At 36.4% G+C, this 21541-nt stretch overlaps 1 protein-coding gene across 18 annotated transcripts in view; it reads right to left on the bottom strand.

The window, feature by feature from the left end:
- LOC135102696 (insulin receptor substrate 1-B-like) overlaps positions 1-21541 on the bottom strand; it is a 120122-nt gene that overhangs the window by 1878 nt on the left and 96703 nt on the right. For 13 of the 18 annotated variants that reach the window (XM_064008232.1, XM_064008178.1, XM_064008246.1 and 10 more), the window contains 6 exons: positions 21376-21519; positions 20981-21249; positions 19991-20198; positions 19029-19242; positions 7034-7225; positions 1-6072 (listed from right to left, as the gene is read on the bottom strand). The exon at positions 1-6072 is cut by the window's left edge and continues 1878 nt beyond it. In XM_064008232.1, coding sequence (XP_063864302.1) covers positions 3402-6072; positions 7034-7225; positions 19029-19242; positions 19991-20198; positions 20981-21249; positions 21376-21519 — 3698 coding nt within the window. In that variant the 3' untranslated portion in view covers positions 1-3401. The remainder of the gene's footprint in view (positions 6073-7033; positions 7226-19028; positions 19243-19990; positions 20199-20980; positions 21250-21375; positions 21520-21541) is intronic. The other 5 variants (XM_064008265.1, XM_064008273.1, XM_064008158.1 and 2 more) reach the window with 1 other exon arrangement.

Genomic DNA, 21541 nt, shown 5'->3' with positions numbered 1-21541 from the left:
ATAGTCAAATTTTGATCTGGATAAAATGTTTCTTTAAAAGTACAATTTTATGATAATTTCTCATCACTTCTGAAAAGACTGTGGGGCCAAGCACTATCATCATCAATGCTGTGCTAAAATAACCTACTATTCCTTGAAGGAGAGCTCTGCAGTTTTACTCTTTTGATGAAGCAGATTTTGTATTTCATATGAAAGGTATTAATAATAAATACTTTTAAGTCTAGAGTCACTAAAAAGCATAAATCTTTACATTAATAACCATTCTTTCATACTTCAGTGTACCTTTTATTCAGAAGAACATTTGGTATTATTCAGTGTTATTTTAGTTCTCACTGCAGCCTTTTTGTTTTACACAGAGAGAGAGCAATAAAAAGGTCTCTTACATCTCACAGATCAATAAATTATGCAGCCATCTCTCAATATTTTCAATGTCTCTTTTTTGCAGCAAGGCAAGAAAATCAGGTTCCCAAGACTGAATACTCATACATATGTCCTTGAATGTACTTAAGTAGACATGTCCAGGTACTTTCTAAATAATCTCTAAACAGGTTACTGACCTATGAAAACTCAATTCCTTGGATGTAAAATGTTTAGGTTTACCAAAAAATATAAAGCTTTAAACTTAATTCCAAATTAACCTTAAAAATACAACACTGAGACAATGTTTGAAGTGAGGCAAATTACAATGCAATTCAACAACTACAGGTCTTGCAAATGTCTTGATGGTATTTGGGGCTTGAAATCTCCATAATCTACTACATTACACATATAGATATCTCACACTATGAACAATGTGTTGAATTCTGTCCTCACCTGTTGATATTAAATATAATCCCTTGATGACAAATATATTACAAGACAAAATGTATTTTCAGTCCCATAATTGTGTTGATTCAGTGGCAAACTGCCATTTTTATTTTCAACCCCTAATAAGCTGCAACAAAGACTGTGCTCTCCTGTCCTGAAATATCTTTGAAACCAGCTACTGAATGGCTATTCAACCAGGTTTCTAGTTACACATCAGTATTTGCATTTTTTGTCTCTATACATTAATTTTTACTTTTTTCCTTAAAGGTCTGTTCCACAATTTCCTTTTCATACTGCAATAAGAATTCATGACAAAATTTGATGAATTCATATCCATGTCAGGCAAAGAACAACAACATTTGTCAACTATAATAAATACAGCTGCTTGTTTACAAAACCAGATCAACCTGCAAGGCCATTCAACTGTCAATATTGCAAAACCCTAAAATTTGTCACACGACCAAAGGCGTCTTCTATTTACCATGATGCATTTCAGATCACTGATCTGGCCACAGAGCCCATGCTCTATTTACATCTTGATCTGGACTTGCCTTGATCTGAGTGATCCAGATCATGATCTGGGTCCAGAGGTGGGGTTACAGCAGACGACACTTGTTGAAGCTGGTGGCAGCAGCCACATTAGTGACTGAGCAGCCTCTACTAAGAATTATTTAGGGGAATACACAGCAAGAAAATGGCTGATATGTCTGAGAAACAAAGTGAATGGTAATGAATTGTTGCAGAATGCTGCTGTGGGCACAGAATGTGAATAGTGGTGGTGACAGATGCCAGAAACAAGGGAGATATTACAAGCCACACCAAGCCATGGTTTAATGGCTTCTGATTATAATTACATGGCCATTACTGTCTCTACCAATGACTACATGATAAGGCAAACAAAGATAATACTTGTTCAGTCAAAAATAATACATCACTACTTTGCAAGTGCCTCAGTAATGGTGTCAATAGTGTCAGCACGCAGGCCAGGGTAGCCACACCTTACATTCGAATATTTTCTCATTTTACCATTCTGTACTTCACCATGGTGAGTACTTTCAGTATGTTGTGTGTGAAGAGAGCTTTGTGTGAAACTCTATTATACAATGTTAATGGCCAGGCATGGAACCCAATCTCATGCTGCCTGGGTAGGCATGTGGCTGGGACTCATTGGTGGCCTTCTCAGCCAAACTTCCTCAAGAAATGTACAGTAGGCTGTGGTCCTCGTTGACACTTCCTTAGAGCACAATGGTGAGCATCAACAGTTTGCCGCTTGTGGCAGCTGGGCAGCGACATGCTTGTGTTGCTATTGTTTTGATCAGTAATGGCCACAAGCGTTCTTTTTATCCCAAGTGAATTCTGATCAGACCCAGATCCAGATCAATGATCTAGAACTGATCAGTGTTGTAAATAGAAGACGCCTCAAATATGATTGATTTCAGATTAATAACTTTATCCCTATATAATACTATTTGCAGTTACTCAAAAACACTTCCATGTAAGGATTAAAATTCAGGATGATTTTGTTTGATTACAACAAAAGATGTTACACAAAACAAAAAGATGTTATAATCAGCTGTACTGAAGGATGTTATCAAACCTTTTGTCCTAACACTGCCAACCATGAAGGTATCCAGCTTATTCTAGAAATATCTAAAAGCCTATCAATAAATAAATAAAATTCTAATTATTCATATTTTCATAACTAGGATAGAGCTGCCTGTTATGATGAAATAAAAGAAATTAAATAAATAAAAAGTAAAAGCTATCCTTAGTTACTTCTATGCAATTCAATTCTGCTGTTACATATTAGTTTATTCTCTTAATGCTGTGAAAATTAATCATCATTCCCATACACAGCTAAACAGGAACACTTAACTGGTATTAAGATCGGCATTCTTGTACATTACTATAAGGAACACATACTTTCTGTGAATGTCACATGTATTTCACCTGTTGCTGCTGTGAGAAATGCATCTTTTAAGTTGCTTTTTAGGTTTAAAAAATTCTGGCAGAGCAAAAAAGAACAGTGGACTTACTGCATGGCATTAGCATGAGATGCCTATGGCACATATCACTGCTGGAATGTGGACCCAAATAATTTTCTTAAAGTAAGTTTTGATGGACAATAAATGTGTACCAGCCACAGTAAACATCAAATTAGTGACTAAGTATACTGCAGCTGCAGTAAATAAATAACAATTCTTAGGAAACAGTAAAAATTTAAAATATTTAGATATTTAAAGGTGAGCACTACCAAATATTACTTTAATATTTAAAATGACCCTCACAGATTATACAGAAACTTTTAAGTCAGTGTGCACAATGAAGGCAATTCCACAGATCAATAACATTTAAAATGAGCTTATAAGCCACAATATACAAACTTCATGTGCCAGGGAGAGAGAGAGAGAGAGAGAGAGAGAGAGAGAGAGAGAGAGAGAGAGAGAGAGAGAGAGAGAGAGAGAGAGAGAGAGAGAGAGAGAGAGAGAGAGAGAGAGAGAGAGAGAGAGAGAGAGAGAGAGAGAGAGAGAGAAGAGAGAAAAGAGAAAAAAAAAATCACTCTGACCTAATGTACAGGAAGGAGAATGAATGTGTTAGTGTCGATGGTCACGGGAGAGAGAGGTGGTTCGTAAACCCTCACTCTTCGTGAAATCTATTTGAGCATAACTGAGACGTTCATCTTCATCTTCTGCTACTGGCTCCTGAGTGGTCGTGCTTTGAGTAGGGGTCCCACTCGCAGCTCGATGGGCAGTTCGAGGAGAGGGCCTCACACCCACACTTTTAGTAGGACCAAGGTCCAATGACACATAATTAAGCCCACTGTCTTTACTACCACTACCAACAGCACTTAGAGACTGCTGACTGGATGCAGCAGGAGCAGTGGAATGCACTGTTGAATCTCCTGATGTTTCCTGAACTTTGTTTGCCCCACTGGATCCCCCTTCTCTTCGGGTCACACCCACATTAACCACAGTACACGTGGAAGATGCTGAAGAAAGACCCCCTTCACTTAAGGAGGACACTGAAGAAACAGAACCACCCAGGGTTGGTGATGTAGGTGGGGAATATGACACTGGTGAGGAACAAGCTGAGGCTGCCCTTTCACTGGTTCCTGCATTACTTGAACCAGCCCTGGGCTCTGACAGCTGCTTCTTGACACGCACCTCATTACTGACAGCACTTCCTTCTGGGGCCCCGGGACCACTGTGACTCCTACAACGTTCAGTTCCATTGTTTGATCCTGAGTTTAAATTAAGTCGTTCAAGGGTGGCTGTTAGAGTTGAATTTGGATGGTCACCAAGAAGACTTGGGGGAATGTCTGGCCTGTGGGTAACTGCTTGAGGAGAAAGTGGCTTTGGTGAAGCCTGTCCAGGAGTCATGAGCAAGTAGCCACTTTCTTCATTGCTACCGTCTGATTCTGATGCACAGCTTACACTTAACCTGTTACTATCCATTCCACTTTGTTGCCTAAAACCACTTGTTCCACTCTTTGGGGCAATCTCTTGATCATTTTTTTCTGTGTCATTGCACTTTCCTGTGGGAGATGCTTCACTAGCACTAGGAGGAGGAGGAGGAGGAGGAGGCTGAGAAGCCATGAGAGAAGTAGAAGCTTGAGCAGGTTCAGGATGCCCTCCAGGACACATGTTCATATATTCACGAGATTGATGCATGTCACTCTCTGAGGATTTGCTTGAGCCCAATGGAGATATATTCATATAATCTGATGATGCTGAGATATCAGATAATTTTCGTTGTCTGCTTTCTACTGTCAAATTCTTTTCACAAGAACCTGGTGCCAAATTTACATATGCCCCATGATCATTACTACTAGATGATGATGGTTGTATGACACTGGGCATATTCTGACCAGGTGATTCTGTGGTGGCAGCTGCCTGATTATCCTCCTTCACATCACCTTGAGGAGTTTCAAATATACCTGAAGACCTTTTAGAACCACTACTACTGCCATCCTTTTGCTTACTCATTGGTTCATTAATATTAGGAACTGTTTGTAAGGATGTAGTGATGCCTGAGCCATCACCTGATATGGCACTCTCCTCAGCCTCCCTGCTAGATTCTTTGATGCAACTAGTGCCAATGCCTGAACTAACACTGGAGGTCATTCCCCCTACATTTTCTTTACTTCCACTTTCTCTATGACTGTCTCTATCATCCCGATTTTTATTTCGAGTAAGACTCGAAAATGGACTAGGTGTTCCTCGGGTTGATTTTGGCAATGGGCTGCCAGTAGGAGAAAGAGGTGTCTTTGGAGGTGTGGTGCCCGAGGAATTTTTCCGCCCCCAAAGAGTGGAAAGTGATGACAATGGGCTTGTGCCTTTCTTAGTGATTTCATGTACTCCATCACTGTCGCCACTCTTGCCCATTACACTAATGGGCTCAGACTTCTTTTTCCTTGAACTATCCTTGAATGACTTTCTTTTCATATTTTTCTTATCTTTCTTTCTTTGCTTTTCTCCATCATAGGAATGAGAAGAAGCTTCAAGATTGTTAAGCAGGTCTATAGACATATAATCGTCCATGTGAGAATTGTGTTGGGAAGACAAGTTGGGATTTAGAGTGGACGAAATCTTTCTGACTCTAGTACCAGCGGAAGATGAGCTGTTTGAATTTGTGGAACACAGGGAAATTGGAGTGATTGGAAGTAGTCCCAATCCCTTTCCTTGACTCATATCTACATACTCCTCATGTGTCCCTGAAGACCAAGTTAATCTATCATTTCCTCCAGACATTTCTAAATATCTTTCTGGAAAGTGTCGATTCAAAGATTCTTTGCTACTCATGTCAACATACTCTGAGGTACAAAGAGACTGAGAAGGGATGGCAGGCTTCATAGGAAGGTAGCCATCAAGGGAATCTGAAGTCTTCCTAAGGGGGCTTGGATTAATTTCAACTTCACATAAACGATTCCTTTCTGAGAGGTCAATGCTCTTGTTAGACAACTCGCTTTCTGATTTTTTCTTGTCTCGTTTTATGGAATCAAACACGGATGATTTACCATTCCCTGAGGATTTAGAGTTGGAGCGATGCCTCTGACCAGTTAGAGTTCTCTTAATGCTTTCAAAGCTACTACTCTTCTTCTCCTTTTCAGCAGATATACTGTCACAGCTCTTGTTCTTGGTGAAGTCAAACTCCATGAGATCTTCATTACGTTCTTGACTTCGGGCTTGAAGAAAACCCCTGAAGAAAGTCCCAGGTGTCCCAGACCAGGAGTTGGATATTGGTGATGACCCTAATATTGGGGCACTGTAAGAAAAAATGCAGACATTAGTATTTTCTTCTTTTCAAAGATTGGGAAACTCATATTTAAAGTAAATAATACATAGTAAGCTAATAATATAATTTGTTAAATAATGCATAGCTAAGGAAATTGTTAAAAATATACTGAGACTTGATGCTTCACACTATATGTTTACAGAAAGCAGATTTAGTAAAACCAAGAAAAATTATCATTTTGATAAGTATTTTGAATTATGTCAAAAAATACTGCCGGAAATATATTTTCTTTCAATATATGCAGACATTGTGAATGCTGGAAAATGACATCTAAAATATTTACTCAAAAACTTACAAAAACATTAATAAACCAATCATGGGCATACTAAGAATCAAGATTATACTCACCTTCAATATTCTTAAATACCAATTAATATTATCTATACATTTTTTTTTTATTTATTTATTTATTTTTTTTTTTTTATACACAGTAAATGTCAATATTACCAGACATGAAATGCTGGTCATGTATCTAGGTGCATGAAATGAGCCATGCTATTAATCTGTCATGACCCATGCAGACAAAGGTCTTATCACAGCAGCAGGTAAAGTTTCATATCTCCAGTAGAGACATAGATCCTTGTATATATATATATATATATATATATATATATATATATATATATATATATATATATATATATATATATATATATATATATATATATATATATATAAAATGCATCAAAATACAACAAAGTTGATGTGCAAATATTTTGAAATAGATGCACAACTTACTAGCCCGTTCTTGCCATTGGGTACTGCTGAGTGCCCCCACCAGAAGCACACTTGTAAGCACTTCCCAGTACAATTTCAACAACAGCACATCATACCCATCCCACAGCAACAAACACAGATCCTCCTTAACCTGACACAGATGCTACCGTCTCGGTAAAACCCGAACTCTCTTTTGCAGTCACTATAGCCCTACCTTGTTGATTTGCTTTTAACTTGTTTTCCCTTCTCCTTAATAGAAGGAGAAAATTCGGTGATGGAAGCAGATGTGGCTCCTATTGTGCCACTTGTCACCTGGCCAGCTCTGCCACTCCCAAGCCTGAGGCTGACTCGTGACCCCACAGAGAAGGCTCGAACACGGGCAGGTTCGGCTGGGCTCACCTCCAGTCTAAAGCCGTTGTGGTTCCCACACACGAGGGATGGAGAAGGCAGGAAGGAGCAACAGGACCAGTGTTATTGTGGTTCTATTTTAGCAACACAAGGCAGGGGCACCACAGAACAGAGCAGAATGCCTTCCAACACCCACATTCACTACATTCTATAACACACACACACCACTTCCAACCTCTCTAGCTATGATACCTAAAAGGAACCAGTGGGGATCAGGGATGCACTTGCCTATTACTTCATACATGATTAAACATTTTTAAATAATCTCAGAACCTGGAGCACTGAAACTCTTATTCTTTATTTTTGAAGTGTGTTACAATTGCACATAGTTAATATCCCTCATTTTTATTGATACACATCAGTTATACTGACAATCTGATGAAGTTTGCAGAGAATGATTTTTTTCAAAGATAGTCATGAATCCATAAGTAAGCAAATATTGATCAGGTAACCATTTACTTGCATCTATCTTGATGATTTCCAGTCTTTCATGGGCTTAATATATCATATATGACTGCAACATTAGTTTGTCTATCAATGCAAAAGAAATTTAATGATCAAGCATAAGGAAATTAGTATTTTAATTATGATTCTTCAATAATTTCTTAAAATTTGGTGTTGACCATAAATCAGAATCCAAAACATACATAAATGGAAACACCTTATAAAATTAATTCCTTATTTCAACAATTTACAAAAAAACACAACTGTTTAGAAATAAAAAGAGCAGAAGTTAAGAACTATTAAGAAAAAAAAAATCAATCAATCAATCAATCAATCAATCAAATCAAATCAAATCAAAATTATGTTGCTTTGCCAAACTACTGCTCTACTCCTCAGTGGCTGGCAGCACAACTGCTCAACTGCTTACAAACTGAAAATGCGAACAAAAGTTTTATCTTTGCAAAATGGTTTATAATAAATTTAGAATGATTAACAAACTGATGCTACAAGGAAAAATCAAATTACTGGTATGGTGTATCTCTGACAGAATAAATGTTTGTGTACTCTTTTATTTTTTATTTATTTTTTTTTTCCAAAAAAAAAAAAAAAAAAAAATAAAAAAATAAAAAAATAAAAACTTGGGAGTTACTATATGAACACCTGTTGTTAACATTTACATTACAGGATATGTATACTTCAACAGATCTCAGTTTTGCTTAAAATTTTGTCCTCTTATCCCCACAGTAAAGTTGTGTTACTAATAAATCTTGCAATGTAAGACTTTATAGTATCAGTGGCTGATCAGCTTCTAGTTACAATGTAAACATGGAAATATCAACATAAAAGAGTTGAAATTTATTACTACTGTATCATGATACTTTCAGTTTCATGCTGTCAGTTTTTAAATTCCTGATTTCATGTTGATGGCTTGTCTTAGCTATCCCCTGTTTAAAGTGGGTCATCCAGATGTATTAATAGACATTTATTTTAGAGCACAATATCTCTAAGATTTAAATGTGTATGTCACCACAAGTTGACCATCACTAATCCAGCAATCACTAATCTGGTTCCATTACTAATCCAGCTGTACATGCACATTATACGTATGTGCTATATATATATATATATATATATATATATATATATATATATATATATATATATATATATATATATATATATATATATATATATATATATATATATATATATATATATATATATATGTACACATGTATTTATAATGCAAGTATGTTTGTGTACCGAATATCAGACAATATAAGATTTGTAAATTATGATAATCAAAATAATTTTAGAAGCATTAAAGATGAAGCTGTGACAACAGATACACAGGTATGTAAGTATACAATATTCTTGTAACTGACACAAGTTTCTGCTTCTTCTGTTCAGCATCTACAAATAATTTACATTCCCATAGTTTCTACATATCTACCTTTCTATATCAGATGCCTGCTCATAGGAACTCCTCCAAATGGAGGGAGAGAGAGAGAACCATCTTCATTTAGTATTACAGATAGTGCATGTATGAATTCTCTTCTTCCCCTTTCACACATTCTGGTGGTATATCCTATTTCACTGATGGTCCTCCTCTAGCACTCACCACATCTATCATACTCATGTGTATTCTCTTACAGCTCACTGAGGTTGTACCTCATACCCCTAAATTACTCATTTCATTGCATCACCTTTAAATTGACATAGGAAATCCATTATAAAACTTTTCTTGCTTTCAACACCCATTCTCCACACATCAAACACATCTCTTAAGTAATTCATTTAAAATGTTTAGTTCCTTGACCTTTGTCTTTTATTTCACTCTGGTCTTATATGAATATGTGACTGCTGATACAATTATTCTATTATGGTAACATTCTTTTTTATGCTTCCTGTGCTATCTTTCATCATCTTTGTCAAAAGATCCATCACTTTCCTCCTTTGCAAAGCTATTTTTAATTTTACCTTCCATCTTCACACATCAGCAAACAAATATATGCTTAATCTGAAGGTTTGAAAATTGTTTTTGAGTATTCATCTCTAAATGACCATGCGCTATATATAGAATCTCAACTGAATGCCACTATAGGAAACTAGATCAGATAAACAAAATCTGTATAATCAGGATTTACTCTCGCACATTTTTCATATAGGTATCTCCCAGACAAAAATTTAAGCCAGAAGTATCAACTAAACATGAGAATTGACACTAATCAAACACTATTGGTTAAATAGTCACTCAAAATGCCCAAAAACACACAGCTCTATCACAATAAACACTCAAAGTTTTTAGTGCTGCCTACATCCATCCTTACTTTGGCCATACATTACTACTTCTCAATTCTTTAATGCTGAATCAATCTTCCAATTTTATTTCAAGAACTTTGCAATTTGAATCTGATGATCATTCAAAGCATGTTTTTGTCTGTGATAAAAATTTTCATCAACCATCAATAAGTTATTGAATTAACACTCTTCACCCTCCCTCCCTCCCACCCTCCCTCCCCCGGCCTCAAGAGACTGTACATAGGAGCCACGTGCATTATGGGTGGGAAGGTGAAAAGCATTAGTCATTCAAAGTTAACAATGGTAATTTTTGTCCTAGAAGAAACTATGTTGATCATCCAAGTTTTGTGCATTATAATTGGGACACCCTGTATATCATGGTGTGGCACAAACCATTTCTTGTGACAAACCCAAACACATACTCTCTCTCTACACACACACACACACACACACACACACACACACACACACAATGAAGTGTCACCTAAAAAAAGAGTACTTCAAGAGAAAAGTACATAAGGAAATTGCAAAGAGTACAGGGAGCAGCAACCAAAGTGGGTAGGTAATTTGAGACCCTATCGTATGAAGAAACTATCTAGGCTACAGCCCACATCATCAGAAATGAGAAGGAAGTAATGAGATTTAATTGCAATCTTCAAGGTGATGAAGGGAGTGGAATGAACTAGATGGAGAGGACTTTTGTGTGTAGAACAAAAGGAACACAAGGGGTTATGGAAGAAAAATAAAGAAGACCACTTGTAGGAGTGACAATAAGAAGCACAGCTTTCTTCACAAAAACATAAAAGTCTGGAATAATCAGGATGAAAGAATAGTGTATCCAAGAAATGCTCATGCCTTTAAGGAAAAGTTGTATACAAGTAGATAAGATGACAGCACAGTAGGAGCATAACTTCTTTCACACATGTCACAGCTAAATGTAAATAAATAAATCACACACACACACACACACACACACACACACACACACACACACACACACACACACACACACACACACACAGTTAAGAGAGAGAGAGAGAAAGAGAGAGAGAGAGAGAGAGAGAGAGAGAGAGAGAGAGAGAGAGAGAGAGAGAGAGAGAAACTGAAATACATATATGGAAACAACTATAAAAGTGTAGCTCAGATGCTGTATCCTTCAGCTTGATAAACACACACACACACACACACACACACACACACACACACACACACACACACACACACACACACACACACAAAGGAAGGTAGGACTGTTAGCCTCCTGCTCCTGCCAGTCAGCTTACATCCCACATCTCTGTTGGGTGAGCATGACAAACTGAAGTTTCTCTTTCCAGCTGGTCCTTTCAGATTTATCCAGCCCCTTTTAGTCACCATTATGATGCAAATAGAACACAGTGGAAGAATTTTTACCATCTGGCCATAAGTGTGTGACCAGACCATCTGACCTATCACAAGGGGAATGGGTAACATGATTCTAAAAACCTGGTTCTAAATTTTCAATGCTGAATAACAGCAAACAATTATGAATACCTATTTTTTGTTTCTTCATGTCACTGATATTCAAATTGAAGTTTAATATATGTCAAGTTTTTTACTGTATTCAAAAGTTCATATAAGAGAAACAACTGCATGTGTAAAAAAAATTCAATAACTGGCGGTGTCTCAAAATGCCTCACTTCCTCATTTATGGCTTATTATTTTTGCATCTTCATTCTTATCATTCCCATTACCAAGTGATACCAAACAGTATTCTTTTTGCTTTAATTCTTGAGAATTTTTTGTTTTAATAGAATAATGATTATTTTCTAAGGCTTGGTGAATGAGTAAAAGGTTCAAAGCTGTACAATTTCAAACAAGGATGCAGTACAACCAACTCACTGCCAACACACAATATATTAACAGGAATCACATCTAATGCTGGGATCAGTTTGCCTCTAAGTCACACTGTAACATGGGGAACTGAAACCCTAAGGTGGGGATGGACTGCAACAAGCCACAGAGAAGTCTGTAATGTAGGGTAGGTTAACTCTAATGCTGGTAGTGGAAGCAGGCTGCTGCTGCCTCTGCCATCAGCAGTGATGCCAATTTAACAATTGACCTGTACTTGTGTGCTTGGCAACTGTGGAACTCTATCTCATGATCTGCTGCAGGGAGGGCACCCCAGCCTACATCAGAAGACTATTAGCATTTGCATTTAGTGATAAAAGCATAGCTTTGCACCCAAACAACACAGTGAGTGTGGAAACACCAACTGGGGGTAGAAATTAAGTATAGGTGTTATGAGCTGATATGAACAGTGAGCATTCATCAGCTGTTTGTGTAAACAATGGCTCAATGTGTTTTTTTTTAATGATTGTTGCTATACTGTACCAGTAATCCAAGGTTAGTATTATCATTTAATGGTATTCATGAGTATCCAAAACTGACAACTAAGTGATTTTGTCAGATATGAGTACATGAAATATATGTAGGCGATATGAGGTGATACATTTCTTTCAAGTAATCAACCACATACAGTATATATCAACTGTTACAAGTCCATGAGTGTCACGTGACAGCCACAAAAGCCTCTTGAACACAGATCAAGATGGCAAGATGAAGACCACCCTGCCATTGGTAAGGTAGCAAACTGATAGCCATTGAGGTCCACTTTATGAAACGTGTTCAGTAAAACTGATTAGAACAAAAATATTTATCATGATCATATAACTGTTACCTAGCTTATTTAATTACATGATCTCCATGGTCACTCTTGTCACAATCTATTTTCTTAATTTAAAACTTTTCTTGAAAAAAAAAAAGTCAAGGCAATCTAATAGGACATGAAAATTATGACTATAATTCATATATAAAAATTCCACTAGTTAAAAAGACCTAGAATACTAAGCATGCACTACAGTGTGTGTGTGTGTGTGTGTGTCAGTAAAAGGAATCTGGCAGTGATTCATTCATGTGTTTTGTGTACACACATGAGCCCTACTAAGGGAAACATATATCCTACAGCTTAGATAAGTTTGCAGTAAGATAATTAATGTATAAAGTTCTTAGGTAGCAATAACAAAACCTCAGTCATAGCATTCACTCATTCTCACATAAATATAGTAGATAAAATTGTATTTCTAGGGAAGCAAAATAATAATAACAATATAATGATTTTCTATGCTTATGAGGGAAATGGAACTTATCATTGGTTAAAATATTAATTTCTAATATAGATATACCATAAATCTAAACTACAGCTAATCAAAGTTCAATTATCATATCATATAATCAACATGTATTAACAAAATCTTTCATGCTACAGCCACACCCATAGAAAAAAAGAGGTTATGAGCTTCTACACACAAACACGCATACACACACACGCACACGCACACACACACACACACAAAAGGGGGAAAAAAAAAAAAAAAATGTTAGGATAGAACTACAATTGTAGCAAAATAAGTAAGTACAGGAAAACTTCATACTCAAAGAAAGAAAACAAATCCAAACTCCCCAAGTGTTCAACAAACAAAGGAGTGCTGGAAACTTAGAGAGTGAAAATAAAATCAAGATGAAATTCAAAGTGTACTTCAGAGACAGACAACCCAAGCCATAACACATGCAACAATATGAGAAGAAAATGAGATAAAACAAGAACTACAATAATTTTTATTAATGCCATATATTGAGTGCTTGAAGTAAAGGAGACCTGCGTTATATATTATATATCAAGCCTCTAATGCACCAGCTGGCTTCAAGAAAATTTCCAATGTTACCATTAAAAAACTGATATAAAGTAAAGTGCATGGCATCCTCAGTCATTACTGAGCTGGCCACTTCAAGACATAAATAAATAAATAAATAAATAAATAAAAGGGTAATTAAGGACGAGCGGATTCATGAGGCAATTAAGGACGAGTGGATTCATGAGACACAGTAAGATCTTTTATCAGGTTTTGTGCATATTCAAGAGGCAGCTGTCCTAATTTTTTTTTTTATGAAATTAAAGTTACTGCAAATGCCCAAAATTTTTCAATAAACAAAATACAAACTTTTAAGTTTATGAGAATGGGTGGTAGTAGTTTTTTTTTCTCTCTCTCTACAGGAACATCTCTGTTCTCCAAAGAATACACTGAAATCATCCAGATTGAGAAATAAACAAGTCATTAGCAATTTTACTGAAGAGAATGGTCTGTATTTCTACATATATAACCTGAATTTTTTTTTCTTCTGGAACTTGATGCATCAAGACAAACAAACAAAACAAATAAAATTCCTTCATTCCAACCTGTCTCCCTTATCATCATACTGACATTTTTTAAACTAAATTCACCCACCTCATCCTTAACCTATCTTTAACCTACACTTCATTCCCATACATTCTCCTTTTCAATTTCTTATCATACATACTTTTTATATCATCAAATCACCTCCAAATATTTTTCACTGGTCATTCCACTTGCCAAGTAGTATTTCTTCTAACCTGACAGCACACTCTGTATGTGACTTTTAAAGATAAGTATTATACTCCTTGTAGCATTCATCCTTATGCTTTCACAGCTTATATTCTATTAGTGAATATCATCAGCAACTTCATATTTCTCCATCTCTCAAAACAGCTTTCCAAAATATAACAAAGAAAAAATTACCTATACAATCTCCATGTCTTTTTAAACCTTACCTTGATTTCCTCCTACCAATTCTCCCTCATTCTTTTAATTATAAGTAAAACTGAAAGTGTTCCTTCCTAATACCTGGATTTCATTCCTGCCATGACTTCTCTTATTTTTATCTCACAAACTTACACCCAGTGTTTGCACCAAATAAAAAGACATCACTTACCCTAATATACTAAATATCATAATCTCTCATCAAAAAGTAAAGGCTATGAAAGACATGAAAGACTTGCAGTTAAATGCTACAAAACCAACACAGAATCTTCCAACTTTTTAGATTACACTTTTGCCATTTTGATTTTGTAAATTAGTGCAGTATTCAATGGTGTAGATGTCATGCAAGAGAGAGAGAGAGAGAGAGAGAGAGAGAGAGAGAGAGAGAGAGAGAGAGAGAGAGAGAGAGAGAGAGAGAGAGAGAGAGAGAGAGAGAGAGAGAGAGAGAGAGAGAGAGAGAGAGAGAGAGAGAGAGAGAATATAACACTCTAAAAGTGGGACAGAGTTACATCTCCCACCAAATGTAAAGAAAATAAGAGCCCCAGGAAGTAAGACACCACCCTATGGTTACAAAAAAATGGATGGCATGGCATGCACATCCCTCTAATCATGTATATGCTATTTCCACACACCTTGAAATTTAGGATATACTACCTCAGTCATACACCTGTGTGGTCAGTGAGGATCTGTGCTTTCTCCCATAGACTGGTAGAGGGTAAGAAGTGACAAAATGCTTATGGGTTTGAATATGAGTGTGAGCATGTGGTGGCTTGTCTTGGCTATCCACCTAAGATGGGAATACAATTTTAAATATAAATAAACAGAGATTTTCCACAAATAAGCTAATGCAGCATTCACATCCACTACCTCTATAATCTTGCTATAATCTTGCATTCTTCTAACCACCTTCCTTTTTTCTATGTCATTATGAGGGATCTGTGGCTAGCTTTTTTTTCTCTTTTCTTTCTTTTTTTACTGATTTCAAGTCTACCCATAGGACAAAACTATTCCTGAGTTTTACAACTAATAAAGAAAGCCATGGACTGTGTGATTCACTGTGATTACAGCTAGGGATTGACAACTTGCACTTTTTGATTTTCACCTACCAAGCAGCTGGTGGCCTAAGGTCTCCTGCCTAAAAAAACACTTCTTTGGACACACCCAGTACTCACAAAAGACCATAACTCAGACATTTTTTTTACCCCTGCCTTCCCTACTGTCCCTTACCCTTGTGGTTTCTGTGGCTGGCATAGAAGTGTTGGTGATGTTGATGATGGTGTATTGCATGAAAGACCAGAAAGTTCAAAAGAATCTTAATGAGTTCAGTGACTATGAACAGTTGCAATGCAAGAGAAGAGAACTGCTGAAGGGTATTATACAGGATGTATATGGTGATGGTGAGCTCTCAATAACCTGACAAACCACCAACACACAACTTCTTTACTTAGCAAACTTCATTTAGTGCATTCAACAAAGTATTTTCATAATACATATTATATAAGCTGCAACCACCCCTATACATGAGTGTTATATATCAAGTCAGATTCATGACTGAACCAAGTTCCTACTAGGTGTTCATTTACAGCATGGTAGATGGCATCCATCATCTCTGATGTATTTCGTCACATTAATATTCATATGGGCTATGAGAATTCTATAATGACTCTTAGTAAACACAACACACCAGGTGCTTGTGCTGTCCCTGAATGGATGAAAATATTATGAGGATGTGCTTGAGATGAACAGAAACAAGATGACACTTTGTGATGGAAATTGAGGCAAGCATGTGTTGTGGTAAACTTTGTTGGCACAATTAAATATGATACGAGTGGTTTGCAGCAGGTACAAAACCTTTTAGCAAACATGTGGGATCATTCTTTAAAGTATTCTTGTGCTATCACAGATTCATTCATGAGGTTTATTCATCATTGTAACAAAATTATTTTTCATATATAGTAATGGTGTAAATAATTTTATGTACAAGTAGATCCAATGCACTGGACAAGGGCATTTGCTTGTTGTGGCCATGTTTATATATGATACTGTATTTGACCTTTCAAAACATGCTTTTCATTAAACTTGCTTGAAAAATACCTGTGCATCCTGCAGGTGAATGTGGGCTCTTAGCTTTATGGATTAACAAGTAGAAGTCAGCCTCTTATATGAGGCATTTGGGAACGTTAAGAAATGTCAGCCTCATATGCAAAAGTTATATCAATATTTTTTTTACTTCAAGTAGATTCAATAGCATAATACATTCTATTTAGCTAATAACACAAAAACAGTATGCAAAAAAAAAAACATGTATGAGTATTTTACTTGATCATTAATAATAAAACGTGGCACATGGAAATGTTAACCACACAATTTTGGTCAAGGTAATGCACTAATTCTTATAACATTAACAGTATTTGCTTATTTATTCTGGCTGTGTGGCCCAGACCTATGTGGGTGTGTATGTTCTGTCATCACATTCAATGCATAATTCTGTGGTGCAGCAGTGTAGCACCATCACATCTAAAACTGTGTGTGTGTGTGTGTGTGTGTGTGTGTGTGTGTGTGTGTGTGTGTGTGTGTGTGTGTGTGTGTGTGTGTGTGTGTGTGTGTGTGTGTGTGTGTGTGTGTATTTTGTCCTAACATCTGGCAGTGCAGCAGTGAAGCACCATCACATCTAGAACTGTGTGTTTTTGTCTTCACATCTGACAGTGTGGCAGTGCAGCACCATCACATCTAAAATTGTGTGTGTGTGTGTGTGTGTGTGTGTGTGTGTGTGTGTGTGTGTGTGTGTGTGTGTGTGTGTGTGTGTGTGTGTGTGTGTGTGTGTGTGTGTGTGTGTGTGTGTGTGTGTTTTGTCCTTAAATACATAGTGATTTGGTAGTGCAGTGCCATCACATCTGCCACAGTAATGAGGCACCTCTCATTTGTTTGTTTTTCACAAGATGGCACAGTCGTTGGCCTTCCTCTCCCCATCTGTTGCATGTAAGCCAGCATGACTTGTGTTGTGGTTAAAAAGTGGTTTATCCACTTTAAGAACTTTTATGTTTAAGTATGTGAACTGTATACAGAAATGAGTGTAAGTATACAATACAGAGCACATATGTTTTAATTTTGCTATTTCTGATGCCAAAGGTAGGAATGCATGACCCATACACAACAAAAGCACAAAACTCAAGGTAATAATGCATGAAACTCGGGATGGTAAGAATTTAGGACTCTGTGCAAAACTTGAGGATCATGAAACTCAGATACTGTGAAACTCGTGGAGTAATATATATGTATGATATACATATGCACATATTTACTTACCTAAATTGAATGATCGACAATTTTGTTGTAGTTATGATAGCAAAAGTAAGATGTTACATGATTACATCGGAGGTATATTGACTTTCCTTCAAATTGTGGTTTCAAACAAATACCAAACCACCTGGCTAATAAGCAGTTTACATCTTATTGTTCACTGGACTGTGCCAGAAGTGGTTTGAGGCACATTAGAGAGCTCTTAGGATGTTTCTGGCCATGCCATGGTAGAACCAATGTCAGTAACAAGGATATTAAGAAAGATATTAAAAACTGCACAATTGTAAAATAATTACAGTAACCACAATGTCCATGAAATCATACTTTACATTTACACAATCTTTTTCAAGTGATGGTACATTGGAGATTTTTCAAATGTACATAAATTCAAGGACATGTGCCACTGGTCAAAGAATATCTCAAATTTTGGAAATTTGATGCGTTAATAAAATAATTTTTCCTATGTCAGATGAGCACTTTAGCCAAAAAATAAAAAGAAATCATACCATGGAAAGAAAACCCAAACTTACAACAGACAATCAGAAAGCAGAGCAAATCATTAAAGCACTAAAGACAAAATTACAAAATGGCAGTAACAAATAACCTTAAGTTGTGAATTGCCTTTTAGTCAACATTATTGGAAAAATAATAAAACAAACCCAAATTATGTTTTTACAGTTGTTATCAATTGTGTTTGAATCTAAGTATGCCATGTCATATTACTATAACAATGATATTCATTAATTCATTCATGAAAAGTTTTGCAAGGGTTTTACTAAACTATTTCACTAGTTCAGAACTGAGGAGTATATCTATGCAAGATGCATGTAAACAATCCTGAGAGAAACTACAAAACTATAATGATGTGAGGGGAAAAATTCCAATGAATTCAAGATTTTGGGCAGCAATTCAAATCTTAAAGCTACCAACACTTATCATCAGCTTGACTCCATTCTTTTGCAAGCACTTTGTAAAAGGATCAAGGCATAATCCAATCCAAGCAAAGCACAACCCTTCCATGCACATGTCTTACTTATTAATACTTAACCCATAGCTTTGAGTTGCCTCCCAGTGTGATGAAGGACAAATATGCCTACTCACCTATTTTTACGGCTTCGGTACTGCTCTGGTTTTGAACCAACAGAATTGGTCCTTATTGGTCTGTCTAATGAAGAATCATCATCCTCAGAACAACCATAATATGAGCCACTACCACTTTTCTCTACTATGAAGTCAGGAAAGCGGTGGTCGGAAGAAGGAGTGCCAGATGTGAATGAGCAGCTGCTGCCAGGGGACATCTCAGGGAAGGAATCATCTGCAAGATGAGAAAACAAAAGAATGAAGTGAAGATATGAGAGAAAGAGAGAGAGAGAGAGAGAGAGAGAGAGAGAGAGAGAGAGAGAGAGAGAGAGAGAGAGAGAGAGAGAGAGAGAGAGAGAGAGAGAGAGAGAGAGAGAGAGAACTTTATTAAAAGACATAAAAGGTGGCTGCATTGTAGGACTGGCAATGGTTGTGAGATCTACTACCAAGTCATAAAGGAAACTGGCTTTATAATTCTTTCCAATAATACTATAATGACAACAGTCTTCCCCAATCCTTTCAATTATTGATCATCTGGTCTGATTGGTTTGGGCCACACTCATGTCCACTATGAGTGTTTCAACAGATATTCAATCCAGTATATTTAACCTTAAGAATAATTGCTCAGTGCTTCTACAATGATTCAAATCTGATGATGATCCAATATTGTGATATGAGCAAACTGATTACTAATTACCCTCAACTCAGATGTACTAAGTAACATGCAACATAAAGGAGTAACATAACCTGCATACATCAACACAGGCTGCATTAGGAGTACCATAAGGCAGCACTTTGTGACATAACTTCATTGATAAAAATTACTTATCATACATGTTTTTTTTTTTTTTTTTTTTTTTTAGATGAAAGGAAAAAAAAATTGAACGAATGGCTCATAGCTATGCTTTAACTCTATAAAAGAGCTCATAACTATGAGTCATAAGTTCACTGCCAAACTGCTCCATAAGCAAAAATATACAAACCTTCAGAGGGACTGCATGGAATGGGTGTGGGAACAGCAGGTGTAGGTGTCATGTCAAGGTAAGCATCTGACCGATCTCTGGCACTGACATCCCCGTAGGTGAGTTCTCCACCATGACCCCGGGGCATCATAGGGAGGTAATTGTCTGTGTTTTCATCCACTAGACTGGGAATCCGTGAGTGACTTACTGAGTTCGGTGGAGAAGAAACCTGAAATTATGACTGAATTATCAGGCTATGCTACACAATAATGATAACAAAAAAAAAAAAAATAAATAAATAAATAAATAAATAAATAAATAAATAAAAAATAAAAAAATAAATAAAAAACTATTATATATATATATATATATATATATATATATATATATATATATATATATATATATATATATATATATATATATATATATATATATATATATATATATATATATATATATATATATATATAAAATTTTGAAAAATATAACTAAAGAAGAAATAACCTTTAAAACTCTCCAACAGCTGTACACTATGTCTTAAAAATACTCTCACAACTGACATATACTTCACACTCTTTAATATGCTTCTCTCTTTAATTCATGTATTGCACACTTCCACATGTTCCTTTTCTACCTTCCCTGCCACACTCCTCACTATTTTAGGGTATCCATACACACACCCACTAACAACTTCATCACCCCAATCCTTTATAGTCTACTCAACCAACATCTTTGAAGCTCTTCCTTTCACACATTCATCATCCTAAATCAAACAATAAAATGCAAGAAATAACCTTTACTGTCTCATCCCCTTTACCTGTAAATTCTGGAACTCTCAGCATGAATTTGCATTTCTCCCTTCCAATGAAAAAAATGAAAGATATCTCCAAACTTGAATTCTGTCCCCTTCCTTTTTTGGGGAGAGAAAATTTACTTTTTTTGTGTGTGTGTGTCACTGGTCTGCCTCCCATGGGCATAAGAAGAAAAAGAAGAGAAAGTTACCCTCACCTGACTAGATGAGTAGGATGGCCAGGTTGGATGAACATTTCCAGGAGAATTGAGTGGTGCCATGGACATATACCCAGAACTTTCAGGACCTGAACTTCCATCAGTTTGTGATTGTTGTCTGTCCATACACATATAATTATGATCTGATGACAGCCCATGTAGTCCGAGGTGCTTTCGCTCAGAGGGACTGGTCATTTCCAGATAGTTATCTTGGGGTGAATTTAAATTTGGACCTTCACTACCACACACACTCACAGGTGACACAAGACCTGCAGGATAAACAACATGGTGTTATATCACTCTTATAAGGAACCTAACTATGACAAATTCTACCAGAGTGAAAAAAATCTCATGGATTAAGAATGACAGTATGACTATGACTTGCAGAATCTAACCTTTGCTTAGTGAAGGCCCAATAATGCGGGAACTCATGATGGGGAGGGTGAAGGGTGGATGTGGGTGGGAATGAGGATGAAAACCAGAACCACTTTCCACACTCCCTCCCTTCATGGGCATATAGCTGTCCTCCTCAACACTACCTGTGAATGATAAAAAGGCAAA

This window comes from Scylla paramamosain, chromosome 1 (assembly GCF_035594125.1).
Source record: "Scylla paramamosain isolate STU-SP2022 chromosome 1, ASM3559412v1, whole genome shotgun sequence".
NCBI lineage: Eukaryota > Metazoa > Arthropoda > Malacostraca > Decapoda > Portunidae > Scylla > Scylla paramamosain.
The sequence above is the reverse complement of the archived record's forward strand: the minus strand, read 5'-3'. Positions and strand labels throughout refer to the sequence as shown.